General features: G+C 41.9%; 1 protein-coding gene across 3 annotated transcripts in view; it reads right to left on the reverse strand.

Moving 5' to 3' along the window:
• The window catches only part of LOC124137455 (arf-GAP with Rho-GAP domain, ANK repeat and PH domain-containing protein 2-like), a 126541-nt gene that overhangs the window by 94958 nt on the left and 14972 nt on the right, over positions 1-16611 (reverse strand). For all 3 annotated transcript variants that reach the window (XM_046503747.2, XM_046503746.2, XM_046503745.2), the window contains exon 3: positions 953-2699. In XM_046503747.2, the coding sequence (XP_046359703.2) occupies positions 953-2648 (1696 nt within the window). In that variant the 5' untranslated portion in view covers positions 2649-2699. The remainder of the gene's footprint in view (positions 1-952; positions 2700-16611) is intronic.

Raw genomic sequence — 16611 nt, forward strand, 5'->3', positions numbered from 1 at the left:
GTGCACACGTTTCCTCCCAATCTACCAGTGATTCAGTTAAAATGTACCCAGTGATACCACTTTAAAGAATTTTGATGCAATGGTGGGAAGAAATTGTATCTGAAAGTATTATTTTATCTGGAAGAATATATTCCAACATCGTGTTATTTGAGTTGAAACTTCCACCAAATATATAAGAACCATAAGCGTAGCACTTTGGTACAGATGGTATGCAGGATATTTTTTGACGTATGGAACAATTTTGACCAGTCACAACAGGGACTTCTCGCGCTACATGTATTTCGATTGCGAAAACGTTATGTTGACATTTAATAGTCAAACTGCCTCAAATATGACTTTTAGCGAGTCATGGTACTGCATTTATGATATGTGTATCCATTCTCTTGCAACTAAAGTTCGTTTCAAGGCGTCAATAGCGGTAATCTGACTGTGGTTGCTGTAAATGACGGTGAGTTATGCGATCTACCGATCACTTTCGCCGAAATTATTGTAAACATTATTATAATTATTGAATGAAATATTGAATAATATTAATCAATATATTGCAAACTCTAGTCCAGATAAACAGTGAACAATTTTTTTTATTACCAGAGATTATAATGATAGGATTAAATTGCGTTCTTCAGTTCGGATTTGTTGACTTGTATTTCCGGTGTTACGTGATCGCAGTGATCAGCTGATAATGTTTTCTGAGATGGGGGAAAACATTGTGTCATTGGAAAACTTGAGTTTACTAAATATTTTAGTAAAATTTGGGAGCCATGCCTACCGCGCTATAACCGAAACGCTCAATAACGAGGGAACACTGTACGTAACAACTTGTAATGTGTGTGAAAAGTCGCACGAAAATACGCTATTTGAAGGGGGCATGGCCTAAATGCAAATGTCCGATTGGGATTTTAAATTTTCCGGACCCCTGCCCCCAACCCATATGTACAATGAATGTACCTACCCATGTCTTGCGCCACTGCGTAGAGGTTTTCCGGAGGTACAGCTCGCTTGTTCACTTTGGTGTACATGTCATCCTTGAAAGGTGGTGGTGGTACTTGTGACAGGGAGAGCCTGCTTGGAGACTCGCTTCTCACTGCTGCTGCTGCAGCTGGTGCTGTCGCTGCAGCTGCCCACTGACTAGAACTAAGTGGCTGGTTACTTTGGAGACCAAGGCCAAATGGGTCAAAGCTGTCCTGCTGACTTTCAGGAAATGGTTCATACACATCCTCCGACTGAACCGGCTGAGCTGATGCAGATGGCCAGCCACCTTCAGTTTTAGTCCCAACTTTGTTAAACTCATAACACTCATTGGCAAAGTCGGAGTACTTGAAAGGGTCATCTTCAAGAGGCACAGTTTTCGGTGTCTCCAGATTGGCAAAAAGTGCTGATGGTGTGGGTGGGGCATTTGCCTTGTCGTCAGACGACCTTTCGCTTGGTCTGGGAGGAACGGGTGGAGCACTGGAGATGATGTGTGTGTCGGCTGGAAGCGGCGGAGGGGGGTGTTGAGGCGGGGGCTGCTCGTATACAATTGAGGCCCGAGGGTCAAGGGATGCATATTCCCCCCACCGATCCTTAATGTTCAGCTTGGCCATTAGATCATCAGTACTGGACTCACTAGTTGCAGAAACATCAGTAGTCTTTCCTGGAATAAATTTCAAGAGAAACGTGTCTTTTGGGTTGTCCAAAGGTCGCTTCTCTGCTGGAAGGGCTGGAGGTGGAAGGGGAGGTTTTGATTTGGCGCTTCCCATCCACACGGGTTCATAAACAGACTCATCCTCCTCCCCATCTGCATTGGCCATCAAGTCACCTGTCTGGGAACTGTCAAAATTGGTATACAAATCACCACCCACAGCCTCTGGCATCTTGGCTGCACCCCTCATAGCACTAAATGTATCAACTTCTTTAGAGGGACCTTGCATTGCATGATGTTGCCATCCAAACAACTGATCATCATTTACAGTTCCATATTTGTTCAGTACAGCAGCTTCAGGTTGAACCTTCTGATGTTGTCCATCAGAGATGTTGGTAGGTTCTGTAGCTCCATCAGGGTCAGATCGTCGCAGCCCAAACATATCAGAGCCAACATTATAGTAAAGGTCTTCGGTTACAGCTGCAGGACAAGGTTGGGGTGCCGGACCACCATGTGATGCAGCTGTTGTATCAGCATTACTGACAACTTCAGGTTTGAGAACACTCTGTCCAAGAACCTGCTTTTCAGGTCTGTTGCCCACAAACTCCTCAAAGTCATAGATTGGGTTCTTGTCAATTGGCTTCAGGGCATCCATCTCAGCCTGTACCATGTCTTCCACCATTCTGGCTGCCTCCTCTGCATCTGGGGGCAGCAGAGACTCATCCAAACTGCCCGTTCGGCCTTTGGGGTGGTCAGGAAGATCCGAGAGAATTTTCTCCTTTGACATTGTCCTAGGCCTCGGTTTGGGAATTGGTCTTGCAGTTGGGTCAGAGGTGGTTGGTGACAGTGCCGTCTTCGAGACATTTCTACGAGGTTTGGGTACAGGTCTGCTGTTGGTAGATGGGCCTCCAAGTAACTCTTCCGACTGTCGGAAAGACCCACTGCTGAGTTTGGGCGGCAATGCTGGTGGCCCACCATGAGCACCCCCACTTGCACCACCACCAGGGTGCTTTGACTTGTCCGTCATGGTTCTTGCTTTAGTCACATGACATCATGACTTCACGAGAGTCCACAGCATCTGAAACAATATAAAACTGTTACATATTCACACAGACATTTCATTAAACACAAGGGCAAAACACAGTCAGTGCAAATGACTTACATTACTGGTTTAAAGTTTCAACAATTTGTTTACTTGATGTAACCATAAGGCTGTTTAAAAGTGAGTGAGTGAGTGAGTGAGTGAGTGAGTGAGTGAGTGAGTGAGTGAGTGAGTGAGTGAGTGAGTGAGTGAGTGAGTGAGTGAGTGAGTGAGTGAGTGAAAGAGCTTGACATATTGTACCCATGTGGGGAACCAAACCCGTGTCTTCATCGTGACGAGCGAACACTTCATCCACTTGGCTACTCACCGCCCCATCTGTTTTCCACATAACAACCATGTTTAAGAGATATGTAAGTGTATGAAAGGTGTATGTCTCTTTAATGAGCTTAGAAATATACCCTGTCCTCATGTCTGAGTAATGATCCCAGATAAAATAGAACACGCATTTCATTTTCAACATAGTGTAAGCCTTCAGATTTACAATGTCAACACAGGCTCTGGAAACAGGAAGAGATCAGGCCTTGGTTCAACCTTCCCCCTCTTTCGTACAATATATATCTTAAACTTAAAGGGGGGATTATCTGGACTAGTGAAACTTCAAGTAAATGTTGTTATTAATAAGCATTGTTCCCAGTAACTGACACACATCCTTCCAACCACTTTCACACATTACCATCACAACACATCAGTATCAATCCCAGACTTACATCTGACAATAACATTGATCAGATTCTTGTGTAACCATAGAATAAGCACTTCCGTGAATTAGAGTGATCTCCCTTACATCACATGGTGGGGAAGAACTGACTGTAACTTAAACATGTTAACTGTTTCTTACCCGAATACTGAAAAGCCTGAACCATTACTTCAACATTAGACCAGCTGACTCATGCTATTGCGGCAGCGTTAGAAATTGGCACTAGTCCTGTAGTCCTTACCAAACTGACCAGGCTTTTGCACTAATGCCAGTTTGCACCCCTAATGAGACCAGCTGACTCATGCTACTGCGCTACCGCCAGTTTGCACCCCTAATGAGACCAACTGACACAGGCCATTGAACTGGTGACATCTGAACATGAATCACAACAAAATATAGTTCCTGGGACTGCCAAATTAGGAATGTCCCACATCAAGGCGGCAGCTTGTGGTAGGGCAGCCAAAGTCATACAGGAAGTAGATAGTTGTTAACTGCATCAAGTTGTAGATATGTTATAAATACAAATGAGTAGACAGGCAAGTTGTACTCAGATACATTTGCCATTGTCCAGTTACTGAGGCTGAAGGAAGTTACATCTGACTGACTACAGCATCACCAACAGTTGAAATGGCTCCCCACACAAACACTTAGTCATGCTCATAGGCACGATAGGTTCGGCACTTGAGGCCAAGTCACAAGCCTGAAAGAGAGAAAACAGCTTCAGTTTCAATTTAAAACAGGGCAAAAATACTGAATCCCACGACTTTGTGTATATCTGTGACTCTCCAAAACTTGATTGTTTCTTATGAGTTTAGAAGTCTTCTGTGAATGTTATCTCCATATTATTTTCATCCATCCCATTTTCTATTCCATCAGCATAGGCATGACAACATGCCATAGTTTTTGCCATAGATTATACTTCAGTTTCAACTGTCTGAGACTTAAGGTTAAATTTTCAAAGATTGTTTATCTTTTTTTATCAATCATGATGCTTTGAACAAACCTGAAACAACATATAGCCATCAAAAATCACACCAAGGCACAGCTCTCTGGCATACATTTTTTCTAAGATGTTGGAAGGATTTTTTGTAACTTGTTCGATTGGCAAACAAATGTCACTCATGACAGAGACCTGACATGTTCTGGCCCATTCCGAATCTCAGTCAATTGTAGCTATAATACTCGCTGCAGCTTTTTAATGCCTTTCTCTCTAACAACTCTCAAAATGTGAGACATATGTCTGGTCCATGGAAGACCCATTCAGAGTTTTTAAGGCCCCATGATGAATCAAACTGAAATGTACTCTCGGGTTTGGACCGACACATTCAAAGTATGTTCCTCCATTTCAACAAGAAAACAGTGTTATCATTATCTCCCACCCAGGGGCACATTAGAATTTTGTTTGTTCATATGATAGTGAATAAACACTGAGATGAGAAAGGGGAGGTAACTCCTGAACAAACCTATTACGGCATCAGTCTTGACAAGTTCACTGGAACTTTTTGTGAATGGCCTAAATGCTAATTGCAAGCACTAAAAGAATTATTAAACCAACTGTGAAGAAGTAGGGTTGTTCGTGTGCCACTTGTAAATTGTGACTTGTGTTTATTTTCACCATTCACCATATACATTGTACAAGTTCATATATCGCAATTTTCCTTTGTCAAGTATGATATATCTCAGCTATGCCCGTGAAGATCTGGGTTAGAAAAGTGCTTCAGCAACCCATGTTTGCCGTAAGAGGCGCCTAACGAGACCGGGTGGTTATCCTCTCTGACTTGGTTGATGCCTGTCATCGTATCCCAGTTGTGTAGGTCAATGCTCACGATGTAAATCACTGGATTATCTGGCCCAGACTTGATTTTTTTACCGACCGCCATCATATACCGTAGCTGGAATACTGCTGAGTGCAGTGTTAAAAAACAAACAAACAGACAATATCTCACTTAGGTAATTATGTAAGCTCTCAGATAACCCTGTGTAGAAAATTTTGTAGAAAATAAAAAAAAGCATGACAATTTCGGTACTCATGTTAATAGTGCCAGTTTGCACCCCTAATGAGACCAAGTGACTCTGGCTAGTGCGCTACCGCCAGTTTGCAACCCTAATGAGACCAGCTCACTCATGCTACTGCAAGAAGTTTCATGGAAAATATATGTAAATAAATATGGATATATGTGCCAGAAAAGAACACTAAATGATAGGAACCTGTCGAACTTGTTGCCAATGACTAAGCAAAAGGCACCAGTTCAGCCTGTTTGATATATCTGCCAAGTTCCATAATAAAATATTAAACGTTTTCCGAGTTATGCTCTGGAAACGAATTTTAGTCGTATTTTTGTATAAGTCCGGTTTGTTGCCTAGGAAATGCAAGAAATATATTTTTTAGAAATACCAAAACAGCAAAAGGCACCAGTTCAGCAAGTGTTTGTTACATGTGCAAAGTTTCATAATAAAACATTGAACGGTTTCCTAGTTCTACTTCAGAAATGGACGCTACTCGTATTTGAGCCTAAGTACAGAACCTATTCCTATATTCCCCCTCCCGCTTTGTGGCAGGGCATAATAACACAATCGTTGCTTTCATTACTATAGTCCTAACTGCCCAGAAACAGGAAGTAGTAGGAACTAGGAGTACTACAGTGGCAATCCAGGCTGTCATCTCTTGCCGATCACACTGCATGTGCCACTGAAGTGCAAATTCATCCACTTCACCAAGAAACAATTTCTTGTGGCACAGTATGCAAATTTTGCGATATCCCATGTCTCAATTTGTGTATAACCAACCCTCCCTAACCTCCCAGTCATATTTCTCCCCCTCTAAGTGTTGCAGACAGTTTTACCCTTTGCCCATCTCATATGCATCTGGCAGTGGCTGCCCTTTAAATCATGCATTCCCACCAACACAGCAATTACAATGTCCATCAAAGCCAAGTCACAACAATACGGTGGCACAGGCCGAAGAGCTACACAGAGTTGCCCCTCTCAGCCAGGCCAGGATCCTGTGATCATGGGTTCAAATCCCAGATTCGCCCTGATTATGATTCTTGGTTTGTCAGCACCATACTCGTTGAGCGCTTGTAGGTTTCAGTGAAGTAGAAAATGCAAAAGACCTGAATTTTGTAAGCCACTGAGGATGGTTTTACGCCGCTTTTAACAATATTCCAGCAACATAACAGCGGGAGACTCCAGATAATAAGCTTCATATATAGTACCCATGTGAGGAATCCTACCCAGGCCTTAAGCGTGATGAGCTAACGCTATACCCACTAGGCTACCACCCAATCAATTCGTAAGAGATCAAAACTACATGACAAGACAACAACAAATGTCAAACAAGTGAAACTGACAAGGTCATGGTGACCTAGGGTGTGTTTGACGACCATGATGTGATCAAGTGGAGGAGTAAATGTCATCCCCACTGCACAGGCTCAGAAACTATGTTTCTCCATCATCTATGACTGACGATGTGGTCATGGTAGCTGTGATGGAACATGACTAACAGAAGAACTGAAAACAAAGCAAGCAATAGGCATGACAGGTCAAGGGGCAGAGAAGAAGGAAGTTTAACTTTGGCTTTACAGATAAGTTATGAAAACACCTTCAGCCTCGATGTCAAGTATTGAAATATTACCAGCAATGCAGCTAGGGTAGGCTGATTTAACATCCATCTTTTTTCAGTCTCTTTTACTACTAGTTTCAAACATCATCTCCACATAAAGTCAATATACCATTGATATCATAGCATTACTTACAGGAAGAATAGTAAAATAAAAATGATAAGTTATATTTATTACACTATGTAGTACACATAGCGTATTCGACATAATAAGCGCCCAGGGCGCTCTCAAAATTAGAAATAGGGGGCTCTTATTAGAATATTATTTTGGTGAAAAAAACCGGGGTTAAAAGATCGCAAATTTCGTGGTTTATGCTGACAGCCTGTATATATACGACAGATGTATTTTTCCAGAATCTAATTTCCCACAATTAAGGATGCATATAACACACGTATTATACACGAATAAATAAGTCTTGTGTACATTGATAACTGCATGCCGAGGTGCACAATTACACTCGGAATGTTTTACAAATTGCAGCACCATCTGGCGTTCTTTATTGAAAACGTCCTTTCGTGCTCACTGACGTTCTTTATTGAAAACGTCCTTTCGTGCTCACTGACGTTCTTTCGTACACATTGTTCTTTCTTTTCTTATAACGTCTTTTCGTAACATTTGACTATTAATATTGTATTTTGACCTTTAGTAGTAACATTTAGTTCTTTATTCGTAATATTTGACCTTAATTGCATACTTTTGTCCTTTTTTTCAACTTTGTATTTTTTTACCGAATGGCCGCCCATGGACTGTCACCTGCTGGTTGTGAATCACTTAAACTCAACTCTGTTATTGAGATAATTACTTTCCGTTTTGTGTAGCCCAAGGTGTCACTATCTAGCCATGTTAACAGTTCACCTTAAGGGGTCACTGTTGTGGCGTGTTAACAGTTCACCATAAGGGGTCACTATTGGGTCATGTTAACAGTTCACCATAAGGGGTCACTATTGGTACTTGTTACCAGTTCACCTTAAGGGGTCACTATTGGGGCGTGTTAACAGTTCACCATATGGGGTCACTATTGGGTCACGTTAACAGTTCACCATAAGGGGTCACTATCAGGGCATTTTAACAGTTCACCTTAAGGGGTCACTATTGGGGCGTGTTAACAGTTCACCATATGGGGTCACTATTGGTACATGTTAACAGTTCACCTTAAGGGGTCACTATTGGGGCATTTTAACAGTTCACCTTAAGGGGTCACTATTGGGGCGTGTTAACAGTTCACCATATGGGGTCACTATTGGGTCATGTTAACAGTTCACCATAAGGGGTCACTATTGGTACATGTTAACAGTTCACCTTAAGGGGACACTATTGGATCATGTTAACAGTTCACCATAGAGGGTCACTGTTGGTACATGTTAACAGTTCACTATATGGGCATGTTAACAGTTCGCCTTTAGGGGTCACTATTGGGGTATGTTAATAGTTCGCCTTGAGGGGTCACTTTTGGGGCGTGTTACCAGTTCACCATAGAGGGTCACTGTTGGTACATGTTAACAGTTCACCATATGGGGTCACTATCTGGGCATGTTAACAGTTCGACATAAGGTGTCACTATTGGGGCATGTTAACAGTTCGCCTTAAGGGGTCACTATTGGGGCATGTTAACAGTTCACCATAAGGGGTCACTATCGGTGCATGTTACAGAGCTCCAGATAAGCTTTTGGTGTTGTGATTATTTTACCCATGCATTTACCCATGCATTTTAAAATCATTGGGTATCAGTAATTCTATCTGGGTATTTAAATTTCTGTTACCGACTAGTTTTTACACATGTGGGTATTTAAGTTAAATATTTAAAAACACTATTCATCTAGTCCCTGCAAACTGGTGTCGTGTGGGTTCGAGAGCTTTATAGGACTCAAAAATACCACGATACTTCAACAAGAAAGTGTCATGGCAAATGATCATGATGTAACTGTCATCGTGGAGTTTGGCAAGGTTGACGGAATGCCCGTTTATAATTTCAAAATAAAGTTGCTGATTTGCTAATCGAATACGCAGGGTTACTTCACAATATTTTGATGATACGCACACGTTTTATTTTTGTAGCGTATCTGTAATGTTCATTGCGTATTTCATACACTTGGATTTTATTTTACTGCGTATTTCTGCGTTTCTGATGCGTATACGCAGATACGCAGCTTATCTGGAGCTCTGATGTTAACAGTTCACTATCGGTGTATGTTTACAGTTCGCCTTAAGGTGTTACTATTGGGGCGTGTTAACAGTTCACCATAAGGGGTCACTATTGGTGCATGTTAACAGTTCACCTTAAGGGGTCACTAACGGTGCATGTTAACCGTTTACCATAAGGGGTCACTATTGGGTCGTGTTAACAGTTCACCTTAAAGGGTCACTACCGGTGCATGTTAACAGTTCACCTTAAGGGGTCACTATCGGTGCATGTTAACAGTTCACCATAAGGGGTCACTATCGGTGCATGTTAACAGTTCACCATAAGGGGTCACTATTGGGTCATGTTAACAGTTCACCTTAAGGGGTCACTATCGGTGCATGTTAACAGTTCACCTTAAGGGGTCACTATTGGGGCGTGTTAACAGTTCACCTTAAGGGGTCACTATTGGGTATGTTAACAGTTCACCTTAAGGGGTCACTATTGGGTATGTTAAAAGTTCACCATAAGGGGTCACTATTGGGTCATGTTAACAGTTCACCATAAGGGGTCACTATTGGTCATGTTAACAGTTCACCATAAGGGGTCACTATCGGTGCATGTTAACAGTTCACCTTAAGGGGTCACTATTTGGGCGAGTTAACAGTTCGCCTTAAGGTGTCACTATATGGGCATGTTAACAGTTCACCTTTAGGGGTCACTATTGGGTCATGTTAACAGTTCACCATAAGGGGTCACTATCGGTGCATGTTAACAGTTCAACATAAGGGGTCACTATCGGTGCATGTTAACAGTTCACCTTAAGGGGTCACTATTGGGTCTCGTTAACAGTTCACCTTAAGGGGTCACTATTGGGGCGTGTTAACAGTTCGACATAAGGGGTCACTATCGGTGCATGTTAACAGTTCACCTTAAGGGGTCACTATTGGGTCTCGTTAACAGGTAGACATAAGGGGTCACTATTGGGGCATGTTAACAGTTCGACATAAGGGGTCACTATCGGTTTTTGGGACCACCTTTGACTCGGAATCCCACATATTTACAGACTCTTGATAGTAATAGAATATTGCTGACTCAATAAAATTAACTCCCACCCCATGAACAATCAAAATGCAATGACAGTCAGCTAATAGTGATATCAATTCACATTAACATTCAAGACTGTCAACAGAAAGCCAGTATAGCCATTAGCATGAGATGTTCAAATGATTAAGCATTGGGCCATAATCATTGATAATTAGATTATAATTTACAGCCTCACACCATTTACTTTGGCATCATCCTGATAATTGCACCAACATGGAGAAGGGGAGCACCAATACTGGGAGTCAAACCCAGGCTCCAGACACACAAGCCACTTTGCTATATCTGCATGCTAATAAGAAGAAATATTTACCAGCCCATAAAAACATGACCTTGAGCCTACTCTATTTCTGCAAGTGGAAGCTGTCAAGTGAGTTTTTCCTATGTTCACTTAATGAGCACTGGCCATGCCAACAAACACTTAGGATTGTGAATCATCAAGATTTGCCAAAATTAAGACATTCAGTCAGGAAATTCACACACAGACAGTAAAATCCCCTTGACAGTGACCCGGCAAGTCATGCAAAGCAACCGTCAACATTCCAGTAGCTCTTGAAATATTTACAGGTATTTTTTATTTCTGCTCAGGGGACAGTTATATCGTAAAGCTGCAGGTTATTACATAATCTACCGTATCACCATGGTCACTGTCAAAGTGGGGAAGAGACAGCACTGTCTGTGTTATATTAGCTTTAGAAACTAGCACTAGTCCCAGATTCCTAACTACAACTCATAATATGGTATCAATAGGACCAGTAGAATTGGAATCTTTTCTTATATCATCCCAAAGGACTAAAAGGAGGTATGTCCATATTCACAGTAACAGTATCTTGGGCATTAATTGTCTACTGTATTCATTGGATCATAAGTATAGCCTACATTTTCAAATACCTAAACATTATGTTGTGTATCGATTAGACAGACCAACCAACAACCTGGGTAACCAATAACCTTGAACAACCAACAACCTAGGAAACCATTAACCTTGAACAACAAATAACCTGGGAAACCAAAACCTTGAACAAACCACAGCCTGGGGAAACCAATAACCTTGAACAACCAACAACCTGGGAAAACCAGTAACCTTGAACAACCAACAACCTGGGAAACCAATAACCTTGAACAACCAACAACCTGGGGAAACCAATAACCTTAAACAACCAACTTCCTGCGAAACCAATAACCTTGAACAACCAACAACCTTGGGAAACCAATAACATTGAACAACCAACAACCTGAGAAACCAATAACCTTGAACAACCAACAACCTTTGGGAAACCAATGACCTCAAACAACCAACAACCTGGGGAAACCAATAACCTTGAACAACCAACAACCTTGGGAAACCAATAACCTTAAACAACCAACAACCTGCGAAACCAATAACCTTGAACAGCCAACAACCTGGGGAAACCAATAACCTTGAACAACCAACAACCCGAGAAACCAATAACATTGAACAACCAACAACCTGGGAAAACAAATAACCTTGAACAACCAACAACCTGGGGAAACCAATAACCTTGAACAACCAACAACCTGGGGAAACCAATAACCTTAAACAACCAACAACCTGGGAAAACCAATAACCTTGAACAACCAACAACCTGGGGAAACCAATAACCTTGAACAACCAACAACCTGGGGAAACCAATAACCTTAAACAACCAACAACCTGGGAAAACCAATAACCTAGACCAACCAACAACCTGGGAAACCAATAACCTTGAACAACGAACAACCTGGGGAAACCAATAACCTTAAACAACCAACAACCTGGGAAAACCAATTACCTTGAACAACCAACAACCTGCGAAACCAATAACCTTGAACAGCCAACAACCTGGGGAAACCAATAACCTGGAACAACCAACAACCTGAGGAAACCAATAACCTTGAACAACCAACAACCTGGGGAACCAATAACCTTGAACAACCAACAACCTGAGGAAACCAATAACCTTGAACAACCAACAACCTGAGAAACCAATAACATTGAACAACCAACAACCTGGGAAAACAAATAACCTTGAACAACCAACAACCTGGGGAAACCAATAACCTGGAACAACCAACAACCTGGGGAAACCAATAACCTTAAACAACTAACAACCTGGGAAAACCAATAACCTTGAACAACCAACAACCTGGGGAAACCAATAACCTTGAACAACCAACAACCTGGGGAAACCAATAACCTTAAACAACCAACAACCTGGGAAAACCAATAACCTAGACCAACCAATAACCTGGGAAACCAATAACCTTGAACAACGAACAACCTGGGGAAACCAATAACCTTAAACAACCAACAACCTGGGAAAACCAATTACCTTGAACAACCAACAACCTGGGAAACCAATAACCTTGAACAGCCAACAACCTGGGGAAACCAATAACCTGGAACAACCAACAACCTGAGGAAACCAATAACCTTGAACAACCAACAACCTGGGGAACCAATAACCTTGAACAACCAACAACCTGAGGAAACCAATAACCTTGAACAACCAACAACCTGGGGAACCAATAACCTTGAACAACCAACAACCTGAGGAAACCAATAACCTTGAACAACCAACAACCTGAGAAACCAATAACATTGAACAACCAACAACCTGGGAAAACAAATAACCTTGAACAACCAACAACCTGGGGAAACCAATAACCTGGAACAACCAACAACCTGGGGAAACCAATAACCTTAAACAACTAACAACCTGGGAAAACCAATAACCTTGAACAACCAACAACCTGGGGAAACCAATAACCTTGAACAACCAACAACCTGGGGAAACCAATAACCTTAAACAACCAACAACCTGGGAAAACCAATAACCTAGACCAACCAATAACCTGGGAAACCAATAACCTTGAACAACGAACAACCTGGGGAAACCAATAACCTTAAACAACCAACAACCTGGGAAAACCAATTACCTTGAACAACCAACAACCTGGGAAACCAATAACCTTGAACAGCCAACAACCTGGGGAAACCAATAACCTGGAACAACCAACAACCTGAGGAAACCAATAACCTTGAACAACCAACAACCTGGGGAACCAATAACCTTGAACAACCAACAACCTGAGGAAACCAATAACCTTGAACAACCAACAACCTGAGGAAACCAATAACCTTGAACAACCAACAACCTGGGGAACCAATAACCTGTGCTGGTGGTTCACTTGTAACTTTCAAGGATTAAATGATTCACTGAAGCACAGAATCAATAAAATCAGTGATACAATACCAGATACACTACATTCTGTATCAGTACATATTATTTCACTTCATGCACAAATAATATAATGATTTCAACACCAACAGTTCAGCTAACATCCTGATCACTGGAAAGCCATTATTGAAACTCAACATCCTGAGCACATACTGGTGCTATCTGAAAAAAACCACCATGATAACAAAACCAAAAGGGATGTTTTAACAATGTTCATGAGCAAACTTTGCAATCCATATAAGTTTGTGTGTACTGTGCGTCAATCCGATCTTAGTCATGGTCATGATGGTGATACTCATTGTATCCAAAATATGCAGATCAATAACTATGATAATACTATCAATGAATACACAATCAGTGTTTGAAATTAGAGGGGTCCTGGGGTACTTGAGGATATTCCTAGGCTCCCTAAATCTTTACCTGTTAACATCAGGTTCATGACAAGACCCCCAGAACCCGTCAATTCAAGCAAAGCACCAAGGCTTCCATAGAAGGTGTTTTGTTGGCTGCATGATTTTGACTCATCCCAGAAAGCTTTGATGGGTACACAGTTTGGCCTAAAACCCTTAAAAAAACTATCGTAAAGGTAATATGATTCAAATTGATAAACATAAAAAAAAGCTTGGCAAAAATTAAAACCTTACAGTTTATCGTAATCATGCTAAAATTTCCTTATCAGTGTTCAGTACTTGCAAAACATGAAATGCAGTAAAGAAACAAAAGCAGAACCAGGTGGCCCCATGTCTCCCTACAGTCAGACAATCTGCATTCGTATAGAGATGATTTTGCAATTAAGATTCAACACTTGGTATTTTTTACTGACTAAAGGACCCCCACTTAACTGACTTCAGGCCCTTGTGACTCTCTCCCCAAACCCTCAGGACCCCCTTCACGGTGACTTAGATGAGCATTTATTCCCAGAAACAAAGGTATCTTATTTAAAAACGTATATCCACAAACCACAAAATATAATCCAAATAGAGCCAAGAACAATTCTTAATTTCAGAAGCTGAGACAGTTTCGACTTGCCAAATCATTCTCAACTTCAGTTTGGATATATTTATTAATTTATTTTCTAGGGATAGGGAGACGTTGACTGTACACCTACACAAATTCTTACTAACATCAACAAAACATGGCCAACATGTACAATCACAGTTTCACATTAATGGATTCGGATGACAGCACATGGGATTATCAAAGCCTGCATAGAAACATCCGGGCAATGCTATGCAACTAGTCCAGTAGGAAGTGGCATGACTCAATCAGTCTGAGTAATTCACCCTTTCCCACTCTGAATAAACTGACTTCAATCAACGAGTCTCAAATAACAGTTACTGCAGAGGTCAAAGTTAACCTGGGGACAGGTCAACCATAAATATTACTAACTATGACACACTTTGAAATCTGACATTCAGCACGTAATTTTTTTCAGTTCACTACACCCCACTGTTTATAAAGGTTCCTAACACCAAATGCTCACAGTCAGGATAATAATGGTGAAGTATTTATAAATTGGATAGCAATAACTACCAAAACAATGTGAGGAAAACAGTACTTAGATGTGTAGACCTCGCTCCATCCACGCAGAAAGAACAAGCTCTACTGTAGTGTTATGATCTCTCCATTGGCTGACTTCAAGTTGCTAACCCTTATGTACAAGTGTGTAAATGGAAAGCTCGGCCTAATCCCAAGGACCTTGTCCATGTGTACAGCCATCTAGGAACTTGTGGTCTGGTGACAAACTTCATCTTGTCATTCCCACATGGAAACTTAAATTCTTTAGTGCTCAAACTTTAGAAGTAACTGCTACACAGATATGAAATGTTCTTCCCTCAGAACAGCCCCCATCACTTGATATTGCTCAAGTCAAGACTTCAACATTTTTCTTTAACAACTCCACCACTTAACACTAATTTACATATGTATGTGAGTTGTCAGTACTTTGAGCATGCTTTGTTGCGTGAACATTTGAGCTTTATATGAATTCTTTTATTATCTCATTATTATTATACTGCTGAGGACCTATTCTAACCTCGGTTCCAACAACGGGGAACTGGGGACCTATTCTAACCCTGGTCCCAGAAACAGGGAGCAGGGACTTATTCTAACACTGGTCCCTGCAAGAGGATGCTGAGGACCTATTCTAACCTCGGTTCCAACAACGGGGTACTGGGGACCTATTCTAAACCTGGTCCCTGCAACAGGGTACTGGGGACTTATTCTAACCCTGGTCCCTGCAACAGGGAGCAGGGACTTATTCTAACACTGGTCCCTGCAAGAGGATGCTGAGGACCTATTCTAACCTCGGTTCCAACAACGGGGAACTGGGGACCTATTCTAACCCTGGTCCCAGCAACAGGGAGCAGGGACTTATTCTAACACTGGTCCCTGCAAGAGGATGCTGAGGACCTATTCTAACCTCGGTTCCAACAACGGGGTACTGGGGACCTATTCTAACCCTGGTCCCTGCAACAGGGTACTGGGGACCTATTCTAACCCTGGTCCCTGCAACAGGGAGCAGGGACTTATTCTAACCTCGGTTTGAGCAACAGGGTGCCGGGGACCTATTCTAACCTCAGTTCCAACAACAGGGTACTGGGGACCTATTCTAACCCTGGTCCCTGCAACAGGGTGCTGAGGACCTATTCTCACCTCAGTTCCAACAACGGGGTACTGGGGATCTATTCTAACCCTGGTCCCAGCAACAGCCATCCATGCGGACATGGTGTCAACTTTAGGGGATGATGCGCCTTCCCTTGCTGCTCTTAACAGGTGGGCAGTGGAGTTCAAGAGTCTGAAGATGATCCAAGATCAGGAAAACTTTCAACTGCTGTCATTAAGGAAATTGTCAATAAAATACATGATACAACTGAGGACGATCACACATCACACACCCAGTACAGAAGAGATCCCTCATGAGAGAGTTGAGAACATTCAGGGGAATGAACTGGGCATGACAACGGTTTCAGCACGTTGGGCTCCAAGGCTTCTGATTAGAAATGCTCCAGCTTTATCACCTCTCATGAGAATGATGTTTTCTTGCAGACTCAGCTGATTTTGTTGAGCAATTTGTACCATTGGATGCGTCTTGGATTCACCACAA

Source organism: Haliotis rufescens, unplaced genomic scaffold (assembly GCF_023055435.1).
Source record: "Haliotis rufescens isolate VD_foot unplaced genomic scaffold, xgHalRufe1.0.p SCAF_7, whole genome shotgun sequence".
In the NCBI taxonomy this organism is placed as follows: Eukaryota; Metazoa; Mollusca; class Gastropoda; order Lepetellida; family Haliotidae; genus Haliotis; species Haliotis rufescens.